Raw genomic sequence first — 13,875 nt, 5'->3', positions numbered from 1 at the left:
ATTGTTTTATTATGTTATTACTTTATTACTTTATTTCTTTATTATTTTATTATTTTATTATTTTAGACTGTAGACTTCAGACTTTCTTTTATTGTCATTGCACAGAAAACACAGCAGTGAAACTGGTAACGGAATTTCGTTGCTTGGCAACCGTTAAAAAACACAGTACAGTGATTGTATATATAAAAAGTATAAATATAAATATGAATAAGTGAAAAATAGTGCAATATAGTATAAACAGAATCAATAAATAACGTTTTAAATATTGCATATAATTCTGTTTTATTATTATAGATCTATTTGCTATCAATGATATTTGGATCGCTGTAGAAAGTTATTGACAAAATGGATTTTGAGCAAAATAAGTGTGAAAATGTATAATATGAGTAGAAAGAGTTTATTTCTTTATTCCACCGTCAAAGGTTCTGTTGGCTTCTTCAGCAGGTCCTTCTTCAACGGGCCCTAAAGAGAGAGAAATAAACCAATTGTTATTGGACATAAATGTTTAAAATACGAGGCTAGTATTTTAATAAGAAGTTCCTCAAACACTCACCATGAAGGCTCTCTTCTCCTGGGCCGTCTGGAAGCGACCGTGACCGAACTTGGAAGTCGTGTCGATGAACTTCAGCTCGATGGCCTCCTGAGACTTGCGTGACGTGTGCACGACCAGAGACTGGTGACAAGAACACGTCGTCATTTTTATCTTTCAGCCAAAAATCCAAAGGTTTGGGTTTTTTTTTTTTAAGTTTTACCTTCCTGAGCGTGAGGACGCGTTTCTTGGTGCCGACCACGCAACCCTTCACCATGAGGAAGTCGTTCTTCACGTTACCGTAGTGTACGAAACCTCCCTGAAGACACAGACATTTTTAATTATTATCTTTTAGGTTTAATTTAACATTTTAAATGTTATAATAATAATAATCGTTTTACTTAGATAGCACCTTTCAGACATCAGACATGCTTTTTTCACATTATTTATTTCATTTAATAATTGTATAAAAAGGTTTTTACATATAGATATAAATATTATAATCCAATAATACACAAATACATGTTGAAAATTTTAATATTTTGAAATTTTAGTCTAAAAATGTTGGTTATAGACAGTACCAATAGAGCACCGAGCTGCTCGATCAAACTTTCAGCCAATCATTTGAAACAAACATGATCACATGACAGTTCAATCCACTCATTAGGAAAATAAATGTTTTTGTTTTCAATTGTTAAAAACAAACAAATACAACCTTTCAATATAAAAATGAATACTTTAAATTATTTTGAAACATAATTCAATGCTTTACAAAAAAAAAGATTTTAATTAAAAGTAGTTTAAAAGTAGTTCATTTAATTTGATAATGTCTATTCTAAAGGTTAAATTAGTTGTTTTAAATAATTTAGTTTTAAGTTAATATAAGTATAAGTTTTCTTTTAATGAATTAATCCTCTTTACACATAAAGTTACATATTTAAATTCCAATAATTCCAAAATATTTATTTATTCTCAATTTTAAATTATACATGTTGTTTTTTTTACATTAGTTTTATATTTTAATTCAAATAATTCAAGAATACTTTTTCTAAATTCTATACTTTTTTGTTGGTATTCTCCACAATTCAATATGTTAGTTTAATATTTGCAAATAATTTTATTTTGAATTTAAATGTATTTATTGTTTTATTCCATAAGTCTAGCGTTCAATAGAGGAAATATTAAATAATTCAACAGATATTTAATGGTTTTTAACACTTTTGAAATGTTGAAATCCCACTATTCAATATCCTGACACTGCTGTACTACCCGAGTATTACAGTACAGAGTAGAAGTACCATGGGGTTGATGGATTTCTGGGTGGTGTCATATTCGGTGGTGGCGTTATTTTGAACCACTTTTCCGTCCTTAAGGTGGAAACCTTTCCCGATCCTGTAGATCTGTGGACAAGAACGTGAGGAACAATATCATCCCGAACATTTCTTCGAGGGGTCGCCGACCTTCTTGTTCATCTCCGTGCGATGGTGGTAACCCTTCTGACCCGCCCGGGCGATGGTGTAGCTCACCCTGGCGGGGTGCCACGCCCCGATGCACGCCACCTTCCTCAGACCCTTGTGGGTCTTGCGAGGGAGCTTCTTGCAGTGCCACCGACTGGTCACGCCTGCCACGACACGGAGACCATGAAGGACTTCTTCTTCTTCTTCTTCTTCTATCTATCTGTCTGTTCGTTCACCGACCTTTGAACCCGTGACCCTTGGTGACGCCGATGACGTCGATCATCTCGTCCTGGGAGAAGACGCTGGCGATGGGCACCTCCTGCTCCAGGTGCTCCTTCGCCCAGTCCACTTTGTCGGCGATGGTCCCTCCGTTCAGCTGGACCTCCATGACGTGAGCCTTCTTCTGTCTAAAAGGCAGCAGTCGCATCTACGCATCAAAGTCCAGAAGGTAGACAGGAAGTTAGTAAGTAGGTGAGATGCTGAGGCTGTAGCAGATCTGAAGAGACACTGAGGGGAAATGAAAGAAATGGGAAAAAAATCTCTAAATCTTTTTGAGATCTTTAAAAAAAACTGCTTAAGAGGTTTTTAATTGTCAATATCTTATTTAACTTCTCAATAACATTTTAAACTCTTTTAACTTCTCACAATATTATTTAACTTCTCAACATCTTATTTAACTTTTCAACATCTTATTTAACATTTCAAGATCTTCTTTAACTTCTCAATACCTTAATTAACTTCTCAAGATCTTCTTTAACTTCTCAATATCTTCTTTTAACTACTCAAGATCTTATTTAACCTCTCATGATCTTCTTTAACTTCTCAATATCTTATTTAACTTTTCAATATCTTCTTTAACTTCTCAATACCTTAATTAACTTCTCAAGATCTTCTTTAACTTCTCAATATCTTCTTTTAACTACTCAAGATCTTATTTAACCTCTCATGATCTTCTTTAACTTCTCAATATCTTATTTAACTTCTCAAGATCTTCTTTAATTTTTCAAGATCTTCTTTAACTTCTCAATGTCTTGTTTAACTTCTAAATATTTTATTTAACTTAAATCTATATGTTCTTTAAATTCTCAAGATCTTCTTAAACTTCTCAATACCTTGTTTAACTTCTCAAGATCTTCTTTTAACTTCTCAAGATCTTCTTTTAACTCCACAATATCTTATTTAACTTCTCGATATCTTTTAAAACTTCTTAAGATCTTTAATTTCTCACAATATTATTTAACCTCTCAACATCTTAGTTAACTTTTCAACATCTTATTTAACTTTTCAAGATCTTCTTTTATCTTCTCAAGATCTTCTTTAACTTCTTAATATCTTATTTAACTTCTCAAGATCTTCTTTAACTTCTCAATATCTTAATTAACTTCTCAAGATCTTTTTTAACTTCTCAATGTCTTGTTCAACTTCTCTATATCGTCTTTAACTTCTTAATATCTTATTTAACTTCTCAAGATCTTCTTTAACTTCTCAATATCTTAATTAACTTCTCAAGATCTTTTTTAACTTCTCAATATCTTGTTCAACTTCTCAAGATCTTCTTTAACTTCTTAATATATTATTTAACTTCTCAACATCTTCTTTTAACTTCTCAAGATCTTCTTTTAACTTCCCAAGATCTTATTTAACCTCTAATGATCTTCTTTAACTTCTCAATATCTTTTTTAACTTCTATATATCTTTTTTAGCTTCTCAATATCTTCTTTTGACTTCTCAATATCTTCTTTTAACTTCTCAATATCTTATTTTGACTTCTCAATATATTTTTTAACTTCTCAAGATCATCTGTATATTCTCAAAATCTTCTTTAACTTCTCAATCACTTTTGATTTTCAATATTTTATTGAACCTCTCAAGATATTTTTTAACTTCTCAAGAGCTTCTTTAACTTCTCAATATCTTGTTTAATTTCTAAACATCTTGTTTAACTTCTCAATAACTTTTTAACTTTTCAACATCTTTTTTAAATCCTCAAAATCTTCTTTTAACTTCTCAATATTTTGTTAAACTTTGAGAAACCTTTTTGAACTTCTCAAGATCTTTTCAACTTTTGAATTATTATTTTTTTTAAACTTATTTATGTCTTTTAATAGTTCTTGATATCTTTCTTAACTTCACAATCTCTTTTTTAATTTCCTGGATAATGTTCTTCGAGACCAACTCTTGAGCAACAAGTGTCAACATGGTGGTCGGCGTACAGGTTTCTTCTTGGAACAGGCATCAGGTTCAGCTTCTTTATTTTTAACCTGCTATTTTAAAACTGCCCTCCAGCCTCACCCTCCCTGAGCTGAGTCCTCAGATATGCTGAAGTCATTATTTTCCTGTTCGTGTCTTTAGGTGAAGATAATCTGTTGAGCTCTCGATGGAAGTGGATCAGTGGCATCAGGATATTGAACTTGAATTTAACATTTAAAATGTCGAAAATTTGAACTATTTGGTTGAAATGTTGTTTTTTAATCGATTAAAATTGAATTATTTTGTAATAGTTGAATAAACGAATTTCTTATTGAATGGTTGAATTCGTTTTAATTAAATAATTGATATTGATATTTTGTATAATGATAAAAAAAAATAAAAAAAATTCTAAATGAATGCATTGATCAGTCATGTGATCGTCTCCTCCTCACATGATTGGCTATAAATTGAATCCAGTAGCTCGGTGCTCTGTTGGTTTTGTCTGGTGGCTCTTTTAGACCAACATTTTTATGTTGAATTTAAAATGGCTGCGAATTAAAAAAAATATTGAACATTGACATGTTTTTTTTTAATTATTGGAATAATTAAACTCTATGTGTAAAAATAAAAAAATATATTAATTTAAATAGATATTTATTAAATTATTAAAAAACAGGTCAACCTTTAAATATAAAAATTATTGAATGAAATTATTTAAAAAAAAAAAGAATTAAATGTTTAAAAAAAACAAGATTTAGATTGAACTTATTAATTACGCTGCTGCCGCTGATATACTTCACGTACCTGCGAGTGAATGATGACCCTGATGACGGTGCAGTATTTCTTCATGTGATGGAAGTCTTTGTCCAGCTGCTTCTTCCCCGTCTCATCCTGCCACTTCTTGCAGAACTTGGTGAAGGCCTTCTTCTTGCTCTTGTGCCTGGAAGAGACGAGATTCACCGTAATGACTGTATGAAGAGAGAGAGTCGACGGAAAAGTCACCAGTTCCTGTAGAATCTGCGCTTGCACTCGTCGCTGATGTGCTCGGCGAAGATGGTCTTCAGGGATCGCAGCCCTCGGACGGTTTCGATGTAGCCCACGACCCCGACCACGACGATGGGCGGGGTCTCGATGATGGTCACCGCCTCCACGTCCTCTCGCTTGGACTGCTCTGTTCGGGACAAACGTCACTTAAAATCTATTTTTTAAAGTTTAATAATGATACTTTTTGGAGCTATTGAAACTATTTACTCCGAAGCTAACTCAAGTTCTGTCTGAGACTTCTGGGTCAAGGATAACACAAGGGATACCACAAATACATTTGTTTTCAGGCCTTAACACAAGGGTTTAAGGTCTTTCTCACTCTATATTTATAAATATTATTGAGGTCAAAGATCATGCAGAAACTAACAAGGTTATTTAGTATTTATTTATATTATTCATTCGTAGTCTCTAAAAGTGACAGTAGGGTTTCTGTTTTTGGACTTTTATCCTCTTTTGTCAATTTTGTGAGTATTTAAATGGTTTTAAGTAAATATTAAACGAACATTTGGCCAAAAGGTGTTTTTATGTGAGATTTTCTTTTAAAAAGTCATAAAAATATAATAATTGAAGGATATTTAATTTGATTTTAATACTTGATTTTACACGTTTCGCTCCTTTATTTTTGCTAATATTTTTTGGCCTTTTAAATTCAACCTTAAGATGTTGGTATGATTGTGTCACACCAGACAAAAGCAAAAGAGCACCGAGCTTCTTGATCAAACTTTCATCACGGTTCAATCCATTTATTATGGAAATATTACATTTTTGTTTTTTAATTGTTAAAAACAAACCATTCATTCATTCATTTTTTAAAAAGATTTAAAGTAAAAGTTATCGGGTAATTTAATTCAATAATGTCTATTTGAAAGGTTCAATTAGTTCTTATTAAATAATTTAATTCAATAACTTGTACATTAAACAGGATGTTTTTTTTTTAATATTTTTTAGTATACATATAATTCTCTTTCGTATAGAGTTTGATATTTAAATTCCAGTAATGCCAAAATACATGCAGTATATTTTTTAATTCGTACCAATTTAACATTCATACACATTCAAACATAAGAATGTTTTTGCGAGTATTTAAATAGACTTAAGTAAATATAAAACGAATATTTAGACAAAAAGTGTTTTTAGATGTGATTTTCTTTTAAAAAGTCATAGAATATAATAATTGAAGCATATTTAACTTGATTTTAACACATGATTTCACACTTTTCACTCCTTTATTTTTTGCTTGACGGCCCCTAAAAATAGCCCTGTGATAAATGTGGTCCCTAAAGAAATGTCCCACCTTAACTAAATCAGGCTTTAAGCAACTTGAAGTTTAAATATTATCGACTAAGACCTACTGAGGCCGGTGCGATGGATCTCCCTGAGGGTGTGGGTCATCCCGGCCTTGTAGCCCAGGAAGGCGGCCAGGTGGACGGGTTTGCTCGGGTCGTCCTTGGGCCACGTGCGAACTTTACCGCGATGCTTCTTGCTGCGCTTGTGGGGCAGGAACCCCATGTGCCCGTGACGGGGGGCGTGGAATTTACGATGAGACTGAAAAACACCAACATATAATACAACCACTGACTTTTGAAAACATCATTCAATACAATAAAATATGACGTGAACGTTGAATAAATAGTTAATTAGATTAATATAAATAGGTTTTTATTTATGTAAACTCAGCCATTTTCATCAATAGGATTCCCTGAGTCGAAGAAAAACATGTTATAAAACCTTAAAATCGACATATAAACGGAGGTACTGACCATGTCTGTGTCTCGCCACGAGGAGGAAAAATCAGAAAGACAGAAGGAGAGACGACACCAGCGCTCGAGTCACAGTCGTGACATGATTCAGGTTCGAGGCTCTAATTTAGTTTTTGGCCCTGAGCGAGGGGCAGGATTTACTTACTAACGTCTGCCAGGGGGAGTAGTTTGAAGGGAGGGGGGGGCAGACGAGAGAGAGTTAAAGTTCATGTCTTGATTTAAGTCTTGAATAGACGTGTGACTCTATTGTACGGTCAGTGTCTGTACAAAACTCTGTTTTCATTGAAATATTACCGTATTTTCCGGACTATAAGTCGCTCCGGAGTACAAGTCGCACCAGCCTTAAAATGCATAATAAAGAAGGAAAAAACATATATAAGTCGCACTGGAGTATAAGTCGCATTTTTAGGGGGAAATTTATTTGATAAAATCCAACACCAAGAACGGACATGTCATCTTGAAAGGCAATTTAAAATAAAAATAGAATAGAGGCAACAACAGGCTGAATAATTGTACGTTATATGCTTACGTTACACGACACAACTGAGAACCTGGTATGTTAACATAACATATTAAGAGTTATTCAGATAACTATAGCTTAAATAACATGCTAAGAAGTTTACCAAACCATCCGTTTAACTCCAAATAACTAAAAATCCAATGAAATCTTCATCCTCTGTGTCACTTTTAAACAACTCCGCTAACTCCGGAGGTAGAAGATGCGGCGCTTCCTCTTCTACGTCGAAATTATAGATGTATATAGTATAAATTAACACAGGCCTAGAGCGCCCTCTTGCGGTTTAGTGTGGAAATAACATGTGAAATGATATACCGGTAATAATGTGTTCATAATTTCACACATAAATCGCTCCAGAGTATAAGTCGCACCCCCGGCCAAACTATGAAAAAAACTGCGACTTATAGTCCGGAAAATACGGTATACATTTTTTTATTTATTACTATTATTAACTGAAAACACTTTTCTAGAGATTAAATCTTGTTGACCGTAACCACAAACCACGCTGCTGTGATTGGTCAAACGTGGAGGTTTGTCACCGCGCGTCGTCAATCCCGGAAGTCTCCACCTCCAAGGGACTCGTTGTATGAACAAAGCAAGCCGGGATTACAGCTGGCTGGAGAAAGGAGTGAAGCCATTATTACGTCATAATCTGGACTCTCGTAGCCTCTCGTTCGCCCAGATTTCAGACGACTTTAACATTTGAGACATGCGAGTCAGTAGAGTTGGGTTTTTATTTGAGTTTTATTGAGGTTTAACATCTGTCAATGTGAGTCAAAGAAAAATAAACACAAAGTGAACAAACAAAACAATCTTTACCAGACAATACACATTGTTTTATTGTATTAACTATAAATAACACTTGCTTAAGTATTTTGTATAGAACTTTTTCTCCTATTTTATTTGTCCTTTTTGTTGAATATTTCTCGCTCCTCACATTATTACCTTTGAATATTGAGCATGTATTTAAAAAAAAAAAAACTTTTTCAATAATATAAGGTAAGGTAAGGTAAAACTTTATTGGTTCTTCGGTTCTCTCTTTTTTTTTCATGGACCCTCACACGAGTCATAGTAGATAACGTGCCCCCCTGAGGAAATTCAATTGCCCATCCTTGATCTTATCAGTGAAATTAAGTGTATTAAGTGTATTATTTGTGTATCAGACACTAAAATATTCACCTAACACTTCTTTGGTTTGCAAGTTTCAGTTTTGATTATACCGCCCCCTGCTGAATAAACATTGAATTGCATTATGACCTTTAGTCGTCTGACTTTGCTTCGTTTTAAAAATCATATATTTTTATTATTTGGGGGAAATTCTTAATTATAATAAAAATATCACACACACACAATATAAGTAAAAAGTATACATTATTTATTTTAAGGTATTATAACGATCTCCGTTTCCGCCATGCCTACTGCGCATGCGTGTCCCGTAAAGGAGATCTGTCGAGGTCGAGCACGAAAAGAGGGCAAACATGTCCAAAGACTTCGAGAAGGACGCGTACCCCATACCCCCCACGAAGACCCCGGTCTTAGAGACGAAGACCGTTCTGCCGAATCCTGCTATTATTCTTTCTAAGCTCTTCTATTACTCCATTGACCTGCCGATCTCCACACTGCGAGGTAGCACAAGCTAACGGAGCTAGCATAACAAATGCTAGCTTGATGTATTTCTAGTTAATGTATAAATGTCATTTCAGGATTATTATTATTATTTTTAAATGAGGGGATGTTTTATTGTAAGATTGTGTTTGATAAATAAGTGAATGCGTGTGTTTAAGGCCGGTGTTAGCATTGCAACATGATGTCCTTGTGCAGCTGAAGGAACCTGTCCTGCTCTTCTTCAGGTGCCATCGAAAGCGTCAAAGGCAACAACGGGCTGGTCTACTACCACCAGAAGTTCCGACGTGTTCCCTACCTGACCGAGTGCGTGGAGGGCGACTATGTCTGCTACTACGAGGCAGAGATGCAGTGGAGGAGAGACCAGTAAGTTCAGATCCAGAGATGGGAATTCACTTGAATATACAGTAGTACCACCTATTTTATTTAAAACATGCATTTCCTCACCTGTTATTTGTACAGAAATATGCATTTTAACCAAATAAGCATCGTCGATATCGATATTAAGCAGTACTTTATCATTTTTTAAATATATATATATATATTTTGCTTTCAGATCATATTGTATTATTATAGTTAGTTTATGGTTTATAATAAAACTATTGGATTGAAAAAACGAGTGTGGGTCAATTTAACTGCTAGATGGCAGCAGGCAAATAAATAAACATTGAAATCCCACAAGATCCCAGTAATGACTGAGGACGAGAGGATACAGGCGACTTCAGCAGCTTTCAGACTGAGTATTTTGATATATTTTGGTTTAAAAAAAACAAATTCAAGCAGTTTCTACATTCTCAAGAGTTATCTGGTCTGCAACAAGTAGAAACCCCCAATTTGACGATTTTTGTTCTTGTTCGTGTTTAAATGAAACTTCTTGCCACTAGACGGCAGAAGTAATTGCTTCCTCCGCGGCTTGAGGAACAATGAAATCCTGTGATTCCGGTGATGACTGAGGATGAGAGGATACAGTTTGTTGTTAAAAGAAATGAAAGCAGTTGCGACTTCGTCAAGAGTCATGTGGTCTGTAAACTCTGCAACACCAGAGTCAAGTACTCGACAATACTACACATCTATACTTGTTACTACGGTATTGCAATTTATAGTATCGTCGTCCTTGTATTTTGTCATTACACACCCCTACTTTTTGTAGAGTAATATAAAATATAAACCACCTACTGGAAATGAGGTAGAAAGTCTTATTTAAAAAAATGTTTTATGTCCAAATATAACACTTAATTTGGGCACAACAACTAACAAGTAATGTGTTTATAAAGAATAAAATTTAAGGTTGGGACAAATGTTAAGTATTAAAAATAATGATGATTTATATTTTTGGTTTACTGCTTTATTTAAGTGCTGCTTTTTAAATGAAAGAAAAAGCCACAGTTTTTAGCGTTGAATCAAACGCCATAACATTTAGTATCACAATGATTTATTACCAGAATAAGGTCTTTCTCATTTTTTTTAGTATTTCCAGAAGTAACTTGTCGAAGGTTTCATAGGTTCTACGTAGAAGTGAAATTCTGAATCTATATTTTCCGTAGACGCGTGAACCGGGAGATCCTGTCGATCGTCCAGTCGCGACTCCAGGCCTGTCGTTTCCGAGAGGGAGAGAGCGCCGACCAGAACTGTACTAAAGAGCTGAAGCAATTCGAAGACGTGTCAAGGAACTACCAGATTTGCTGTAAGTACCAGAACTTTGCATTGTGCATTATGGTCGATTGAAGAGGTTTCAAATGTACTTATGACGTCTCTTGTAGACGGAGACCTTGGTGCTCAACCCACTGCTCGCAGATGTCTCATGAAGCAGAAACAAAGGATGATGGAGGAGCAGGCGCAGACTGTTTAAAACAAATCTGTCCTAAGTAATAATTGTATATTAAAGTGTTAACTAAACTACATTTGTTGAATCATTTTCCACACATGCAGGGGTTTATTATAGCTTTGTGCTTAATTTGGTAGTTTTTGCTTTACTTGTACTTTAGGTAGAACTTCATTGATCCCTCAGGAAATTGTTTTCCAATTAGCCACAGCAATTTTTCATTGTAAAACATGATACAATCCAAGTCTAAAGAAACATTACAAGATCTTCCTTCAATTGACTGGAGCATTTGATGCAATAGTTATGAAAACTGAAATGAAACTGCTTTTCAATAAACCCTCAATTTGTTTGGCTACTGAAGGTTTAATCAGTTTTAGTAAGTCTTCAAAGTCACAAGGTTCCTACAGCTCAAGACAAACCATTTGAAACCGAAATTGGCATTAAAATCTGGAGCCAATTTCATCCAAGAAATGGTTGACAGCAAATTTGCGCAAGTTACACCTTTTCCAATATGAACATTAGAACCACAAAGATAATCTTTAAGTCTTTACTGCAGCCTTCATGTTTCTTAGATCAGCAATAAAACATTAAGATTTTAAACTAACTAGGAAATTTGAGTCAAAACATTAGTGCCAATCAAGGCCCCATTTTTAAATGATTCTACACCTCTTAATTTCACAATAACCCGTGTCAAGTGTCATCTGCTGAGTAAATATTAAAAAAAAAAAGTTCAAATTGTTTCCACAGCCTTTTATTTCACTGGTTCAACATTACAAAATGTTTAGGAGGAAGCCGCGGGCACAGCTGGAACTCCTCTCTGCACGGACACCTTGGTCTGAGTCTTGGCCAGATGGTCGGTGAATTCCTGAGAAGAATTCAGAATTAATACAAAGACATTTTCAAAACGCATGTTAACGAATGTACGACAAGACACCGACCTGGTATGGAGACTTGGTGAAGACCGTCTCCTTCCAGAGGTCAGGGGTCAAGTAGCTGTAGGTCTTGCAGATGGCGTCAAAGGTGGCCTTGGCTGAAGAGTGAGGGAGGGATGTTAGACTCTAGGAACTCTTTAATGACCCAGGAGAACATGTTCTAAATCAGAATCTTACCAAAGTTGCCAAGCGTGGCCGTGCAGCCTCGGGCCGACGTGTAGCAATCGTCGATTCCGGCCATCATGAGCAGCTTCTTGGGAACCGGCGCCGACACGATGCCGGTACCGCGGGGAGCGGGGATCAGCCTCACCAGGACGGAGCCGCAGCGGCCGGTCACCTTGCAGGGCACGGTGTGGGGTTTGCCGATTTTGTTACCCCAGTAGCCTCGTCTGACGGGCACGATGGACAGCTTGGCCAGGATGATGGCGCCACGGATGGCGGTGGCCACCTCCTTGGAGCACTTCACGCCCAGACCCACGTGACCGTTGTAGTCGCCGATGGCAACAAAGGCCTGAGGAGAGAACCACCATTAGACTCCTAGCTTTAACCAGAACTAAAACAAATTCAAGTGAGCAAGTCTTACCTTGAACCTGGTGCGCTGACCAGCTCTGGTCTGCTTCTGGACGGGCATGATCTTCAGAACCTCATCCTTCAGAGCAGAGCCCAGGAAGAAGTCGATGATCTCAGACTCCTACATGTGCAAAAAACAAAACAATTTCAGAGCAAGTTCTCACAGTAGAAACTGTTAGCATCAACATTAGTCAATTAAAGTTGAATTCAACAATTTGATACCATTTGAAATTCAATTTAATACAGACTCTACAACAAACACATTTAAAAAAAAGTTTGGGTAGGTTGGGAAAAAAAATCCTGCACAAAGTACTTTTAGCCATGAGGAAAACTATGATACAGACAATAGTTATTAAAATTTACATTTTCTAAGTGTCAACCAATTCACTTATGTTAGTTCTGCTTTTCCTGGTATAATATACATCTATATTCATTTTAAAAATAAGTAATAAGATTTGAAATAAACTTAAAAATCGAACCAATTTTATGTTAACATTTTAAACTGATATTTAAAGTTTTAATGCCAATTAAAGCCTTTTTTATTGGATTAAATACATACCTTTTAAGGATACACTGGAACCTTGTAATAGTGGGGAAAATGGCTCACTATTCATACCTACACGAGCATCTTTAAAGTATAATTCAAGAAAATATTTGCCGCACTGAAGATTTGACGTAAAGATTACACCAATAAGTTTAAAACCGGCAAATGGAACAGAAGACTACGAAGTAACAAGTATGGTTCTAACACTGAGCGGTAAAGCCATGTGAACACATGAAATGTCTTGAACTCTTTATTTGAAATGTTCAAATAAACTTAACCAAATAGTCAAAGCTTTAAAACCAACAAATTGTTTTGTCAAGAGATTTGAAAACATGTTTTAAACATCTTTATTTCCAATTCAGGCCGCATTAGATTCAAGTATATAATGCCTTTTATCCTTTTAAAATTGGCGATATTAAGACCTTTAAACGATACAAAGCATCTCCAAGATATTTTAAACTACACTGAATGTTTAATTTAAAGAGTATTTTTGAATCTATAGTCACCTTGATGGGCAGAGAGTACAGGTAGATCTCCTCCAGAGACTTGATCTTCATGTCCTTGACCAGGCGACCCAGCTTGGTGACAGGAACCCACTGAGACAACAAGACCACGAGGTTAGACGCGACACGGAACTCTTGACAGTTTTCATTCATTTCCACCCGGTGATAATACGAGGGAACTCACTTCCTTGTCCTCGGACTTTCCTCCACGAGCACCGCGGCCTCTACCACGGCCTCTGCCGCGTCCACGACCCCTGCCGCGACCACCGGCACCAAAACCTCCACGGAAACCTCCTCTATCACCGGCGTTGTCCGCCATTTGCTGCAAAAAACAAAACACAACTCGTTAACTACTAATAAAACATGTTCATCCGTCAGCAACAA

The 13,875-nt window shown here is 35.7% G+C and overlaps 3 protein-coding genes across 3 annotated transcripts; 1 reads left to right on the top strand and 2 right to left on the bottom strand.

The window, feature by feature from the left end:
• Nucleotides 1-389: 389 nt before the first annotated feature.
• On the bottom strand, nt 390-7,043 carry LOC148064877 (large ribosomal subunit protein uL3-like). The gene is made up of 10 exons (XM_087808731.1): nt 6,981-7,043; nt 6,573-6,765; nt 5,179-5,347; nt 4,981-5,116; nt 2,227-2,413; nt 1,990-2,150; nt 1,828-1,929; nt 753-848; nt 554-673; nt 390-462 (listed from the first exon to the last, which is right to left on the bottom strand). Exons 1-10 carry the CDS (start codon nt 6,981-6,983, stop codon nt 406-408), a joined length of 1,224 nt encoding a protein of 407 aa, XP_087664857.1. The 5' UTR covers nt 6,984-7,043; the 3' UTR covers nt 390-405.
• A 1,885-nt stretch (nt 7,044-8,928) lies between these two features.
• Nucleotides 8,929-11,016, top strand: ndufb10 (NADH:ubiquinone oxidoreductase subunit B10). Its single transcript, XM_087809058.1, has 4 exons — nt 8,929-9,123; nt 9,348-9,486; nt 10,665-10,804; nt 10,881-11,016. Exons 1-4 carry the CDS (start codon nt 8,976-8,978, stop codon nt 10,967-10,969), a joined length of 516 nt encoding a protein of 171 aa, XP_087665184.1. The 5' UTR covers nt 8,929-8,975; the 3' UTR covers nt 10,970-11,016.
• A 661-nt stretch (nt 11,017-11,677) lies between these two features.
• On the bottom strand, nt 11,678-13,851 carry rps2 (ribosomal protein S2). The gene is made up of 6 exons (XM_087809512.1): nt 13,676-13,851; nt 13,495-13,584; nt 12,458-12,565; nt 12,052-12,385; nt 11,881-11,972; nt 11,678-11,807 (listed from the first exon to the last, which is right to left on the bottom strand). Exons 1-6 carry the CDS (start codon nt 13,808-13,810, stop codon nt 11,724-11,726), a joined length of 843 nt encoding a protein of 280 aa, XP_087665638.1. The 5' UTR covers nt 13,811-13,851; the 3' UTR covers nt 11,678-11,723.
• Between the last annotated feature and the right edge of the window lie 24 nt (nt 13,852-13,875).

This window comes from Callionymus lyra, chromosome 15 (assembly GCF_982586985.1).
Source record: "Callionymus lyra chromosome 15, fCalLyr1.hap1.1, whole genome shotgun sequence".
NCBI classification, from domain to species: Eukaryota; Metazoa; Chordata; class Actinopteri; order Syngnathiformes; family Callionymidae; genus Callionymus; species Callionymus lyra.
This window is presented reverse-complemented; position numbering and strand designations above follow the sequence as displayed.

Coding starts and splice junctions, on each gene's coding strand:
- ndufb10 (XM_087809058.1), top strand. CDS start 8,976: ATGTCCAAAGACTTCGAGAAGGACGCGTACCCCATACCCCCCACGAAG. Junction 9,487..10,664: donor ATGCAGTGGAGGAGAGACCA/GTAAGTTCAGAT, acceptor TATTTTCCGTAG/ACGCGTGAACCGGGAGATCC. Junction 10,805..10,880: donor AAGGAACTACCAGATTTGCT/GTAAGTACCAGA, acceptor CGTCTCTTGTAG/ACGGAGACCTTGGTGCTCAA.
- LOC148064877 (XM_087808731.1), bottom strand. Junction 5,117..5,178: donor CGCAGATTCTACAGGAACTG/GTGACTTTTCCG, acceptor CGTCTCTTCCAG/GCACAAGAGCAAGAAGAAGG. Junction 2,414..4,980: donor GGGTCATCATTCACTCGCAG/GTACGTGAAGTA, acceptor TTTGATGCGTAG/ATGCGACTGCTGCCTTTTAG.
- rps2 (XM_087809512.1), bottom strand. CDS start 13,810: ATGGCGGACAACGCCGGTGATAGAGGAGGTTTCCGTGGAGGTTTTGGT. Junction 12,566..13,494: donor TGTACTCTCTGCCCATCAAG/GTGACTATAGAT, acceptor TTGCACATGTAG/GAGTCTGAGATCATCGACTT. Junction 12,386..12,457: donor GTCAGCGCACCAGGTTCAAG/GTAAGACTTGCT, acceptor TTCTCTCCTCAG/GCCTTTGTTGCCATCGGCGA.